We start from the raw sequence: 14,419 nt of genomic DNA, 5'->3' as shown, positions 1-14,419 counted from the left end.
AGTTGGGGAAACTAAAGCACAGCAAAATCAGGTTATTTGGCCCAAGTAAATAGCACAGCCGAGATTTAAACTTGAGGCCATCTTGTTCTAGAGTCTGTATACTAGGTATTGTTCTATACTGTTTTTTGGAACAGCATGGTAGAGCAGAAGAGGGCCTCTCAAACTTGAATATGCTTTTGAATCACCTGGAGCTCTCATTGAAATGCAGATTCTGATTCAGTAGGTTGGGGTGGGATTCTGCAATTCTAACAAGCTCCCAGGTGATGCTGATCCTGCTGGTACTCAAATTACACTTCGAGTAGGAGGGTAGTATAGTATAGTGTGTAGTATAGTAGTATAGTGTAGTGTGGTGTAGTACAGTATTGTATGATATTGTAAGGCAACATGAAAGTTAGTATAGTATAGAAGAGTTTAGTATAGTATGATATAGTATAGAATGTCATAGGATGGTATACAATGGTATAATACAGTATAGTAATACATAGTAAAGTGTAGTATAGTATAGTAAAGTATATTATAGTATGAAATCCTATAAAGGAGTGTATAATGAAACCCATAAAGCCTAATATTTCTACATCAGCTCCATGTGAAGCAGATGCTATTACTATGATACCGAATTACCAAATGAGAAAAGCAAGGAAGAGGTAAGAAATGCCGATAGGAAATAATGGGAGTCCAGGTTTGGATTTTCCAGAAGTTTGGTGTTGAAAGCTGGAGCTAATTTTCTTGAGTATTAAATTGATATTTTTGTTTTACTGCATAAAGGATATCACTTTGCCGTGTCCTTGCTGAATTCAGAAATCAATCGAAAAGAGTGGAAATGTGAAATTATTTTTTAAATAAGCATGGATTATGGGTTGTCCTGCATTATGTAATTCAGATTTTTCAGGACGTAAAATCCATTTCTGTTTGTTTGTTTATATGTACCTAAGTATTATTCCAGGCATGCTAAGAGATACAGGATTCTAACTTCTCTTTCCAGATTATTTTGTACCATGTAGTAAATTAGGATTTACATTCATCTTCAGATTTGTCTTTTAAATTTTTGATAAAATTAGCTGAGCACCTCAATAATGGCTGGAACCTAATTAATTCTAGAATTCTAGAATCATAAACCTGAATCATAAAGACCTTAGAGATTACCTGGCAAGGTTCAACTCTCTCCATTAACAAGGGGAAAAAAAATGCTTGCATATTCTTGCATTTACAGAATAAAGCCAACTGACATTTTCTGGGGGAAAATGTAAATTAGAAGTGTTGGAATGATATACCATACTGCAGAAAGGAAATTCCTTTTTTTCTGAAATGAGATCTGATGTAGAAATGGGATTTACATCTGTGAAAACTCCTTTTGGTGAATTTCAATTAGAGATTTAAAAGTCAAAACAAAATCAAGATTTTATATAAAGGAGTGCATTTTCTGTCTTGGTAATTCTGGAAGCATTTGGTCACCTAGCACAAAGTGTATTATTTAGGGGATGGAAAAATAATGGCTCAGCCCTGGATCTCAGATCCGTGAGAAACTTTGAGACATTGTTTATGACCATTTTCCCTGGTTAAGGGTCCAGCCAGTATTTATTTATTTTCTTCAAATTTCTCCCCTAAAATCTGCAGTTTTGTTTTTATTGATTCTGAGCCAAATACTCCAGTGTATGCTGGTCTAAGGAGAAAATATCCACATGTCTTGGCTTGCCCTGGACAATTGCATGTTATCCTTGTTGTCCAGAAGTAGTTAATAATTGTGGCCCTTTCATGATTGTTAAGTTACATTTTAAGTCATTTGTCCAGATTTTAATTCAGGTGCATCTGTGATCAACTTGGCCTCCTCATTGGAATTCTGTGCACGGTCTTATTATTCACCAGTGGGCGGGTGTGTATAGCCTGAAAGATCAGTGGGTTTTCAGATTCTTATAATACTCTTCCAATAGTGCTTAACAATTTTCAGATAGAAGAAACATAAGTCTTGATCTCTTCTAATAAGCTCTCCTGAAATAAGAAGTGTGCAGAGGTGGTGAATGAGAAAAGAAACTTCTGAGGAAGAAGGAAATAGTACAGCATGTGCTGAAAGATACTCAAGGCTCATTTATATTCCCTTCTTTATTCATTTATCAAACACTTACTGAATATCTATCTATATTAGGCATTGGAAAAGTAAGATGATATAATCCCTACTATGAAGGAATCTTTGGTTAGTAGGAGAGAAGTTCAAGTAAAGTAGCATGGTCATACAGGGGCATTTGGTAAGTCAACCTGAGGACCTAGGAAAATGAGTCAGAGAGGGCTTTAAGGAGGGGCTCTCTTTGGAACTGCAACTTGAAGAACATGTTTGGGTTAGCCAAATTGGGGTGGAGGAGATGGGAAAGGACACTTCAGGTGGAGGGAATAGGATCTGCAGAGGAACAGAGGTATAAAACACCTCTGTTATATGTATGTTGTATCAGTTAGCTTTGCTGTGTAACAAACCAGCCCCCAAATTAAACAATCACTGCCATTGTTTAGCTTATATTTCTGTGGGTTGGCTGGAAATTCTTCTTTTAGGGTTGGCTAATGTCTTCTGGGCTCTGTCATGAATCTATTGATGACTAATTTGATTTTCTTCTCTTCTACCTTCAAAGGATGCAACATAGATTTGTCCATAGGAATTGATATTTCCACTCCCACAAGGCAAGTTCAGCAGAAGCTTCAAGGGTTACTGCCAGAGTTGATGCAACAGTTGGCCTTGCTTTCCAACATCAGCTGTAGTGATGCTGGTGGCCTTGACTTGATGTTCCGCTACTTGGTCCCTGGCTCAAATGGCCAGCTTATCTTTGACTCAGGCTTTAAAAAGTATAGTAATGATATTATTCAGACATTCTTAATTCATCAGACTTCCACAAGCAACAGAATGGATGCGGATTTTTTGCAGTCCCTTGGAGATCATGCTATCCATCCCTCTTCTGCTAAAGTGAAGGTAATAAATGCTGAGAACCCGTGATATGGCACCAATTGCCAGGGTGGGAGGGATAAGGCTTTTGTAACTGAGGCCAATAAACCAATAAACTCTGTGTAGAATCTCCAGTAGAATCGCTTACACAGAGGAAAACCATAGTCTTACTCAGTAAAGACCAACAAGGGATATGTCTTCATTCAATCAACAGATATTTACTAAGCCCTAGAGGTTCTCTGCTCAATAATGCTAGTAGAGATAAAAGGATAAATCCCCGCCCTCAAGTTGCTCACAACATGGAGATCCAGATTCTTCCATGGTACAAGTTCATTCCAAAGACAACCTGGAAGATATCAGTTCCTTATCTGTCACTGACGATCAAGTAGAGTAGGGCCCATTAGTTTTCCAGTCAGCTCTTTGAACTATCTTTAGTAATTAGCTAATGGCTTGTCAGTGGTCCTCCCTTCCTGGTGCCCAAGAACTACACCCCACTAAAGACTGCAGAGATGAAAAGGTCTTATGTGATGTTTTTTAGGAAATGACATCCCCAGACTTTGCAAGTTATATTTAGTTTTTCCTTCAATCATGCATTCAGTGGGTTTCTTTCTTAAAATATGGAATTCACTTTTAAATTAAAATTTTCTGTGAGTAAATATAACCCATTTTAATTATAAAACTGCATTAAAATTTTGGTATTTTTGCATTGATATCGTTCCAATTTTTAGTATATGTGCTGCCGAAGCGAGCACTATTTTTGCATTGATAAATCTGAACATTGTAAGACCATTTTTGGAAGGTATTTTTAAGGGAACACATTAAGCTGGTTCAAATTCTTTTTTTTTTTTTTTTTTGCCGGCTGTCCATGGAAATGTTGAAGTATAAGTGAATGTGTAATAAAATAACAAATAAATAAATGGGTGAAATGAAACAGGGTGAAAGGCTGGATACAATGAGAAAAGCTAAGCTTATCCTTGGATTTTTACAAAATGTGTAACTTCCAGCATTTATCTTTCCTCTCTCCTCTTCCTCTCTGCCATCCTTGTTCTCCCTCCACCCTTCCCACCCCCTCCCTCATAAACAACAGATCCTTTTAGTGTTTACAGATGGACTGGATGATAGTTTCCAGAAACTGAAGATAACATCTGAGCTTCTCCGCAGCAAAGGTAAGTGCTTGTAGTTGCCCTGGGTGTTCCTCCCACAGCTGAGGGCTTAAGGTCCTCTTTCAGATTTCTGGATGGTACTGGATTCCATTAAGCCTTCCACAGACTAACCCAGGTGGTTGGAGATCAGTGCCCACAAGGCTTTTGCTTTGTATGAATCAGGGTTGAGAGAACCCTGGGTCCCATATCCCCGACACTAACCAAGGGTCACTGACTGAGACAGGACTGATCAGTTACCAGCTTGGCATCTGCTTTAGAGGGTTGAATGTGCAACTCCTACTTCCTGATAAATGGGGTCTCATTTGCTATTGTAGGCTACCAAGCAGTCCATATGTCTCTTTTCCTTAAACTCTGGAATCACCCACAGGCTGAGCTTTGCTTCTCCACTGCCCTTCCTCCCTCCTTTGCTCATTAATTCTTCCTCTTTCTCCATCCCCCAAGGGCTGCTACTAGTCTCTGTGGCATCTTGGTGAAATTAGAACGAGATGCCAATGCTCTGGGTGTATGCGACCCAGTGCCTGGGCACTTGGCTTGAAGAGCAGTAGGCTGGCTGGATTTCAGGGCTCCCCAGCTCCCTCAGCTGGGCAGTACCACCTGTGGAGCTGTACGCCCTTGCTCTTCTGTTCCCATTTTGTGTCATATAAAAGCTCGAAGGCAAACTCAAGGTGAACAAGCGGTCACTCAAGCTCCCTGTGCCACTCTCCCTTCTCCATAGAGTATGTCCAGAATATTCCTCTTGAGTTGATGCTTTCCCTTGGTTAACAAGGTGCTGGAATATTTGCTGTGATAATTTGCTCCCAGTTGGATTCACCACACAGGAAGTTTAAAATGTTGTGGATCTTTTGGAAGGGAATTTGAAGCATTTGACAAAAAATGGCAAACTTTGTCTACGTGCTAGATCAGGCTTCCATTTCTAGAAATTTATTTTGAGGAACAATTAAGAACATGTAAACAACTTTTTAACCACAAGATTGATAAGTAGCTTATCTACAATAGCCAAAAACTGATGTGTGTATGTGTGTGTGTGTGTGAATTTACTGTTCAAAATATGAACAAATATTTATTCTGAAATTCTATGAATGGTGATTTCTAGCCAATCTGAAAAGTGTTCTCGTCCATTTGTTCTCTGTTATGTGGGCAAATCCACATGATTTTTTAGTGCCTTCCTCAGTAGGATGGGCTCACACTGCAATAATAAACAACCTTCAAATCCCAGTGGCTTAAATTAGCTAGAATATATTTATCTTAGGCCTTATGACCATTCATTTGTGTCTCATTCTCATCCCTTAAGGACCCAGGCTGTGGCAGGGGGCAGGAAATGGGGCAAATTATGCACTGTTCTGAAAATTTCTCCCAGCGAGTGACACATGCCACTTCTGCTCCCATTTCATTGGTCCAAAATACAGTTTGAGAAAAGACTGGTGATGAATATAGGAAGGGTGAGATGATACATGACTGCCTAGGGCCAGGGCAAAGACCGTTCAAAAGATGTGCAAGTAACTCTCCTACCTGCTGGTATTTTGAAGGACTCTCTGGGCTCCTCTTCATTGGCCTGGAAGGTGTGCATAAATTAGAAGAGCTCCAGGAGCTAGAATTTGGCAGAGGATTCCTATATAACCAACCCCTGAGCATCACACTGCAATCCCTCCCAAGCATCTTACTGAAGCAACTTGTAAGTATTTTTTCCTTTTTAACACCATCCTTCGCTAGGTTTATTCACCCTAATAATTTAAAAAAAACCAGAGGGAATTTTGTCTTTTTTAGTGCGTCGTATGACACAGGCTAACAGAGATGGAAAAAAAAAAAAAGTCATGTTACATGAATTCTGCTTTTCAGGACTCAATTGTGGAAAGAAGATGCTGCAACATATGTATAAAGTGTTATGGAGAAGATGGGTACCAGGGCGATAGTGGGAACCCTGGGAGCAAGGTGAGAATTGTTAGATGTGGATGGTGTGGGTGAGAGGGCTTTTCAACACCAACTGCATACCAAGCCCTGTGTTCTGTCTTTAACACACCTTTGCTAATTCTGCCCTCTAACAAACCTTTGAGGCGAATGTTACTTTGCAGGTGTGGCATAGAGGCTTAGAGAGGGAACATTGCTTTCCCAAAGTCACACAGGTTCGAAGAGCCATTTTGGGACTTAAGCCTCTGTGTCTACCTGATATCAAGGCTCACGTTCTTTCCCTTATATTATGCTTTCCCCTCATGTTTATTTGACAAATAATTTCACAGACAAGTTTCTCATACTCCCCTGCTGCATAGCAGTTTTCACTTGTTTACAAAATGTTCCCTCGTGCACCAACTTCTTTCTTTACAGAAAGAAGTTTACAGAAGTTCCCCTGTGAGCTGACTGTTCCATTCTGTGGCATTAAACTCTGTGGAGAGATACAATCGCTGGCTCATGAGTGATCACTTTGAGTCTTTCTTTTAACTCCACAGTGAAGTGATAGCAAAATTACCACATCCCACTATTAAGGGAGAATAATAAATCTCATTAAAAATGGTCCTTAGTTATGCAGGGACATGAGTACCCTTCACACATGAACTACAGTTTTATGATGGTGGCATCATCACAAATCCTCATGTAAGGTTGAATCAAACCCATTGGCTTTCCCCATCTTTTCACATTCTTTCTTTGTGTGGTTTTCTGTGAGGCTGTTGGAATTCTTACTGACTTTGCACATCAATCTTGATTTAGAAGAGTATAAAGTATATAATGACTTTTTGAGAAAAATTGTAGATATGCCTTAGCACAAGATTTTTCCCCCTTGCATTATTCTTAAATATCAGACTGGAGAATCAGGAAATCAAGCTTGGGAACCTCTTGACATGTTTTTATTTTGTAACTCAGGACTCAGCCACAAAGGCCAAAAATGGGAATGTTTTGAATAATTGACTTCTCTGCTCTTTCTGTCTCTAAGAATTCAGTGGTTGGTTGTATTGATGTTCATGTCTTTGTTGATCCCAAAGAGAATATGGCTCCCGTATCTTATTGACAATTTATAAATCAAATAAACACATCTGACTATACATGGCAAGCCAAAGTTCCCTGAGAGGAAATGGTTTGTGTGTTTGGTTATCTAAGAAGAAGTAAAGAAGAGAAAGAGAAAGAGAAAGAGATTGGAAGAGACTAAACAGCTGAGTCAGACAGAAATAAACAACCATTTCTCATAAGTAGCATAGATGGTCACAACTTTGCTTACTGACATTTTGAAAAACGAGGTCAAAGGTCTCTTTAAGAGGAGCAGTGTTCCTAAAACATTTAACTAGAAACTAGTTTTGGTTTGGATTTTCTGAATAGAGTGGCTTAAAATGGTATTTCAGAAAAATAAAAGTAGGCTGACGTGCCAGTTATTAAGACAAACAGGTATTCAAGTTTTTACTTCAAGACAAGCCATAAACAGAATAAAGATATGTTAATTTAAAATTCAAGTTTTTTTGTGCGTGATAATCACCAGACTGATTTTCTATTAGAAGAATACATTCAGGAGATGGGTTTCTAAGGAAAATGGCTCCAAAAAAACTTTCCATAAATTAAAACTACTGTGTGCAAAAAAAAAAAAGGCCAAAAGTATTTGTTTCTTCATATCCCTATACATTGTGCTCAACATTTAGTTGATTCTCAATAAAATGCCAACTCAGCAAGAAAAAGGTATCTATTAATAACAGGTTTTTTAAATTTTTAAATTTATTATTATTATTTTTGTTTTTAGAGGGAGAGCATAAGTGGGGAGGGACCGAGGGGGAGAAAAAGAGAATCTCAAGCTTTACTGAGCCCAGAGCTGGATGTTGGGCTTGATCTCATAATGGTGAGATCATGACCTGAGCTGAAATCAAGAGTTAGACTTTTTTTAAAAAAAGATTTTATTTATTTATTTATTTGACAGAGAAATAGACACAGCAAGAGAGGGAATGCAAGCAGGGGGAGTGGGAGAGACAGAAGCAGACTTCCCGCCTAGCAGGGATCCCTATGTGGGCTCAATCCCAGGACCCTGGAATCATGACAGGAGTCGAAGGTGGAGACTTAACAACTGAGCCACCCAGTGCCCCAAGTTAGATGATGTTTAACAGACTGAGACACCCAGGACCCTACTAACAACAATTTTTATTTCATGTAGATTTAAGAAAAGGATTTAGAATCCAAGTTATTTCCTTTGCTTTCCTTTTTTCTCAGGGAAGGCCAGGTGCTGATGGATTACCTGGTCATCCTGGTGAAGAAGGTGGACACGTAAGTACTGAATCTCTTTTTTTAAATTTTTTATTTGAAGGAATATGGTAAAATGGGTCAAATATTAGAAATACTTAACTGCATTTAAGTCATGAAGATTTTTCTAATCTATGCCATTTAAAATGGGCTTAAATATGTATATAAAAATAATAATTTGTTATAACAAATGTTAGGTGGACAAATTTTGTAGATACAGGCTCTAAAATGTGTTTAATGGTGAAAGGTGGTCATTTTAATCTGAATTCGAGATAATTGAAAATGTGGGCTGTGTCTAGTGGGTATATATGTAATAGTAATGATTAATTGTGAGCTGAATTGCAGGTAATTTGTTACTATTAATGAGATATCTGTGTTTGTAAGTAATTTAGCAAAATAAATTGAAGAGAACTAAGGTCATTCTTATAACAAGATCCCTCAGATGCCTTTCTGAGTGGTCAAAAAGGTGATAGAGTTATATAGTTACTCACCAAAATTTTGTTTACAACCCTGGACATATCCCTGGGCACGGGAAAGTTAGCCATCGTGTGATTAGCTGTGGGGAAAAATGGATATTATAGAAAGAATTGCTACCAGAGGGGCTGTAATGCAACAGGGCCCATCTATTATTACAACATATGATATCAAAAGGATTTTTAAATGCCATCATTTTCAGTTAATTTTTAATTGTGGATAACCACTTTACCACAGGTGTCTATTTTAAAGTAGATATGTATATACCACTGGTTCTCAAACTTTCGGTCTCAGGGCATCTTTACTCTCTCTAAAGTTATTCAGATTGCCTAGATTCAAACAGTCAGTACATCACGTACACAATGTTGCAAGAAAAGGCGAGATATTCAACTATCTTTGCATCCATTTCTCCACTGATAAAATAAGTTTTATAGTATGTACCTGACAGAGATGTCCTAAACATGACAGAATATGTATATGAAACATTTCACTCAATTCCTGATAAAGAGTAAATTACACTAAAAACTAGATGGGATGATGAGAAAACATCTGTTGATGTAGTTTTGGAGAATTTTATTATTTTATTTTATTTTGTTTAATAGAGAGAGGGGGAGAGAGGGAGCTCATGGGGAAGGGTTGGGGCAGAGGGAGAGAGAGAATCCCAAGCAGACTCCATGCCTAGTGCACAGTCTTGACACCACGCTCCATCTCAAAACTCTGAGATCATCTGAGCCAAAATCAAGAGTCAGTCACTCCACCAACTGAGCAAACCAGGAGCCCCCAAACGGAAATAATTTTAAAATATTTATTTATTTTACTCCCCAATAACAAAAACAAGCCCTTAATATAAATGAGACATTCCTTAATGAAAAATAACGATATGTTCCAAAACAAAATAGTTAAGTGAGAAGAGTGGCATTGTTTTACATGTTTTCAATACCTGGTTTATTAGAAGATAACTAGATTCAAATGTCCACTTCTGTGTTCAGTCGGTTGTGGTATCACTTGCTTTGTGGTTTCTTAAAAACTCTGCTGTTCACTTGGAAGAGAATAAGAGTTACAAAAGATAATAGCATCTTTGTGTAATTGGAAAAGTAGTTTTAATTTTGTGATCACCCCTTCCCAAAGGGTCTTGGCGACCTGTGGGGTCCTTGGACTACACTTTTCAAACTGCTGGGATATCTAGGCATTAATGTTCTCATCACCCCCTCAGGTTGTACATTGTTTTACTGTTCTGAATATTTAGGCTGCTGGAACTTGGAAAATCATCAGAAATTAGAAAAAGAAATGTAGCTATTGGGAGCTATATCAACCAATTCATTTCTCTGATTATATTTGTGGGAGAATCGCTCAACTTTTCTGTCTTTATTTTGCCTCTGCAATTATAGTCTTTGATGTTAGAAATACATTCTAAAGTGTGGGCTGTGGATTTTTGCTATTTTGTTCAGGTACGGTGAAAATATTCCTTTCCATTTTTATGATGTTTTAAAATGTCCTAGAAATGTTATTTTATTTCTGACTGCTTGGCCTATGGTTCAGTAAGCCTGGCCAAATTTTTTAAAAAGATTATTTATTTATTTATTTATTTGAAGATGAATCACAAGTAGGCAGAGAGTCAGGCAGGGAGAGAGAGAGGGAAGCAGGCTTCCCACTGAGCAGAGAACTGGATGCAGGGTTTGATGCCAGGACCCTGGGATTATGACCTGAGCCGAAGGCAGAGGTTTTAACCCACTGAGCCACCCAGGTGCCCCTAGCCTGGCCAAACTTAAGAGAATAATTTAGAGTCTAAAAATTTAGAGAATACATTTCGAGTTCCTAAATGTATTAGGAACATTGACACCAATTCCAGACAAATAACATGAACAAGCCCTGTCTGTCTAGAGTAAGAGATAATTTTGTCCCCCTTTTCTTTTTCTTTTTTTTTTTTAAGATTTTATTTATTTATATGATATATAGAGAGAGATCACAAGAGTAAGCAGAGAGGCAGGCAGAGAGAGAGGGGGAAGCAGGCTCCCTGCTGAGCAGAGAGCCCGATGTGGGGCTTGATCCCAGGACCCTGAGATCATGACCTGGACCAAAGGCAGAGACTCAGCCCACTGAGCCACTCAGGCGCCCCTGTCCCCCTTTTCTGCTGTCTTAACATCCTAAAACCAAGGTGGTTTATAAAGACTGTCCAGTACAGAGCTAGGAATAAAATGTGAGTGATACATATAATTTTATAGAATTTAAAATTTCATAGTAGCCATCTTAAAGACAATAAAAAGAAATAGGTGAAGTTATTTTTAACAATTAAACCCAGTCTATCCAAAATATAATTATTTCAACATGTAACTAATATCAAAATGGTTAGTATTTTATTTTTTAGAAATACACTGTCTTTGAAATCCTGTGTGTATCTTATATCTATAGCACATCTCAGTTTGGACTAGATACATTGCAAGGGTTCAGTAGCTCTGTGTGGTGTGTAGGGCTCTAGCATGTGTCGTTTTCTTTTTCCTGCATTTCTTGTAAGAGAAGGTAACTACAAAATATGTTGTCTTCTGAATGGCTTTTAATGTTGTTCCCCACCCAGAGTAAGTCAGATTGGTCTGCGTAATGACTGAGACATCTCTCTGCAGATGGCAGGCTTCAGAATGGGGCTGTAATTTGTAGATTCAAATTGAAAGCGTGTAACGACAAAGAGCTAATCCATTGTTCCAGTTATCTATTACTCCTCTTCTCCCCACTCCTCCCTATCCCCTACAAAACCAAAACAACAATCAATTTATTATATCCATGGGCTCTGGGGCGCAGCGGGGCGGGGGGGGTAATGAGCTAAGACTGGAAGAGTGGGTGGCTGTCTCCTAGTTGTCTGAGGTCTCAGCTGGGCTGACTAGGCAGCTGGAGGGCCCCCTGCAGAGATGACTTCCTCTGTCACTCTCTGGAGCTTGGCTGTGATGGGAGAAGGATAGGCCATAGTGGTTCAAGGACAGGTATGGCTGCTGGGTCTGAGAGGGAGCTCCCACTGGGCAGGGTCCATCCTGAGAGGGAGGATTCCAGGAGACCAAGGCTAAGCTCAAATCTTCTGAGGAAGCCTCAGAAGTCATGTGGTAACTTGTACAGCCCAGTCACTAACTCCAGACTGGATTCAAGGTGGCTGGGGGTGGGGATTAGACCCTTCTTCTTTTTTTTTTTTTAAGTTTTAATTTTTTATAAACCTATATTTTTATCCCCAGGGGTACAGGTCAGTGAATCGCCCGGTTTACACACTTCACAGCACTCACCAAAGCACATACCCTCCCCAATGTCCATAATCCCACCCCCCTTCTCCCAACCCCCCTCCCCCCAGCAACCTTCAGTTTGTTTTGTGAGATTGAGAGTCACTTATGGTTTGTCTCCCTCCCAATCCCATCTTGTTTCATTGATTCTTCTCCTACCCACTTAAGCCCCCATGTTGCATCACTACTTCCTCATATCAGGGAGATCATATGATAGTTGCCTTTCTCTGCTTGACTTATTTCGCTAAGCATGATACGCTCTAGGATGTGGTATATATACACATGGGATACTATGCAGCCATCAAAAGAAATGAAATCTTGCCATTTGCGACAACATGGATGGAACTAGAGCATATCATGCTTAGTGAAATAAGTCAAGTAGACCCTTCTTTTTGATTGGGGGTGTGACAAGGTTCCAGAAGAGCACTGAGATTTTGTCCTGGCCATCTTTGGAAAAGACCATCTGCCTGACTCATGAATTCTATAGATTTTCAAAATATACCTCATATGAGATGGTGGTTTAAATATGCATTGGTTACCTATCAAAGCCTTATATATCAAATTAGATTATCTAGGGTCCCCCAAAACAGTTATGTAACTTCAGTAGGAACAAAACTAGTTGACATTTATTGAAGACTTCATATGTGTTGGATGCATGACTAAACATTCTGTATACATTTCCTCATTTCATCTACAAAATAAGATACTAATGTTATTATTCTCATTTCTCAAAAATAACTTGAACCAGCCTAGCATTTGAAGAGTTTATGATCATGTTATTCTTTCCATAGAATCATGGCTATAGTTCATAGCTTTAAGCCACTAGTGTGGACAAATGGGAGACCAATTTTTAAACAGGATAGAGCTTAGTATTTGAATGAAAAACACTGTAAGCCCAAATTTTGTTTTCAAAACAATTTGACATAGGTGCCCATTATAAAGTGATTCTTGTTTTCTCATGAGAATAATCTAAAAAATTCTTTTGCTCGATTAGAAGATATAAACTTTGAAGGATAGGTGACAAATGCATACTTATATTATTTGACTTATTTAATTACTCATTAATATTTTTAAAGTCTTTCATTATGTAAAGGAATTTAATAAGAAATTCTGCTTTTTTTCTTTCTCATATTTTATCAAGCAATTTTTTATTATTTATATTTTTATTAATTTTAAGAAGTGTTTATCCAAATGTTTGCCACCTTTCGCCCTTCCCTCCTTCATATGCCACTTGTGAACCTTCCCAAGAACACTGTGGTATATTTTTTGATTTATTATAATCTTTATGGCTTAACAATTGTATTAAAAATTCTTCCCGGGACGCCTGGGTGGCTCAGTTGGTTAAGCAGCTGCCTTCGGCTCAGGTCATGATCCCAGCGTCCTGGGATCAAGTCCCACATCAAGCTCCTTGCTCAGCCGGGAGCCTGCTTCTCCCTCTGTCTCTGCCTGCCATTCTGTCTGCCTGTGCTCGCTCTCTCTCCCTCTCTCTCTCTCTGACAAATAAATAAAATCTTTAAAAAAAAAAAATTCTTCCCACAGAGTTTCTGTATCAGTTTTCCCAGCATTACTGGAGCCTGTTTTGGAAACACCTTACCTGGTTTTCTAGAGTATATTTTGTTAATTTCTGTCTAAATTGTTTCAGATAAACCATGTGTGTGTGTGTGTGTGTGTGTGTGTGTGTGTGTGTGTAAGGGGGGTGGAGAGAACAGGGGGAGAACAGAAGGAGAGGAAGAGAGAGAAACCTAAGCAGGCTCCATGCTCAGCAAGGAGCCTGAAGCAGGGCTCGATCTCACGACCCTGAGATCATGATCTGAGCCAAAATCAAGAGTCAGATGCTTAACCAACTGAACCACCCAGGCATCTCTAAGATAACTGCTTTTTAGATCTGTTTATAAAGTCTGTCACTGAAAATTTATTTTGTTTCAAAATCCAGTTGCCTCATTTTTCTTGTGAGAATATTTTTATGGTCTTCACCATGAGTTCTATTGCTTTGAAAGGTGATTTTAAAAAATCTTACTTGCATGGCATCTAACATTTGAAATTGTGAGACCTCACGGTCAAATGTGATAAATAAGTGATCTCTGTTAGATTACTTTACCTCTATTTTTTTCCTCTTTTAACTAATTTTGTAGGTGATATCCTTGAGGATCCCATAAATAAACATATTAACATTGCCTGGGTGTCAATACTATGTTGTTCAAGGTGAAGCAATGGGCAGAGGATTCTGAAATATGAGAATCTTTGTGAAAACTCAAGTTTAAGAATATCCCTTTTTCTAAGGAATAATTTTGGGAGAACTCATACCTAATTATATCTGTATAACAACCAAAACTTTAGAAACTGGGAATAGAAGTCATGAGAGTAGGTTTTTTTTTTTTCTTCACAATTTTCTTTTA

At 38.5% G+C, this 14,419-nt stretch overlaps 1 protein-coding gene across 2 annotated transcripts in view; it reads left to right on the top strand.

The window, feature by feature from the left end:
• Nucleotides 1–14,419, top strand: part of LOC106003286 (collagen alpha-4(VI) chain-like) — a 118,488-nt gene that overhangs the window by 31,437 nt on the left and 72,632 nt on the right. For both annotated transcript variants that reach the window (XM_045088928.1, XM_045088927.1), the window contains exons 8-12: nt 2,616–2,950; nt 4,011–4,089; nt 5,613–5,758; nt 5,923–6,015; nt 8,263–8,316. In XM_045088928.1, coding sequence (XP_044944863.1) covers nt 2,616–2,950; nt 4,011–4,089; nt 5,613–5,758; nt 5,923–6,015; nt 8,263–8,316 — 707 coding nt within the window. The remainder of the gene's footprint in view (nt 1–2,615; nt 2,951–4,010; nt 4,090–5,612; nt 5,759–5,922; nt 6,016–8,262; nt 8,317–14,419) is intronic.

The sequence above is a fragment of the Mustela putorius genome, unplaced genomic scaffold, assembly GCF_011764305.1.
Source record: "Mustela putorius furo isolate JIRA1106 unplaced genomic scaffold, ASM1176430v1.1 tig00003834_pilon_pilon_pilon, whole genome shotgun sequence".
In the NCBI taxonomy this organism is placed as follows: domain Eukaryota; kingdom Metazoa; phylum Chordata; class Mammalia; order Carnivora; family Mustelidae; genus Mustela; species Mustela putorius.
The sequence above is the reverse complement of the archived record's forward strand: the minus strand, read 5'-3'. Positions and strand labels throughout refer to the sequence as shown.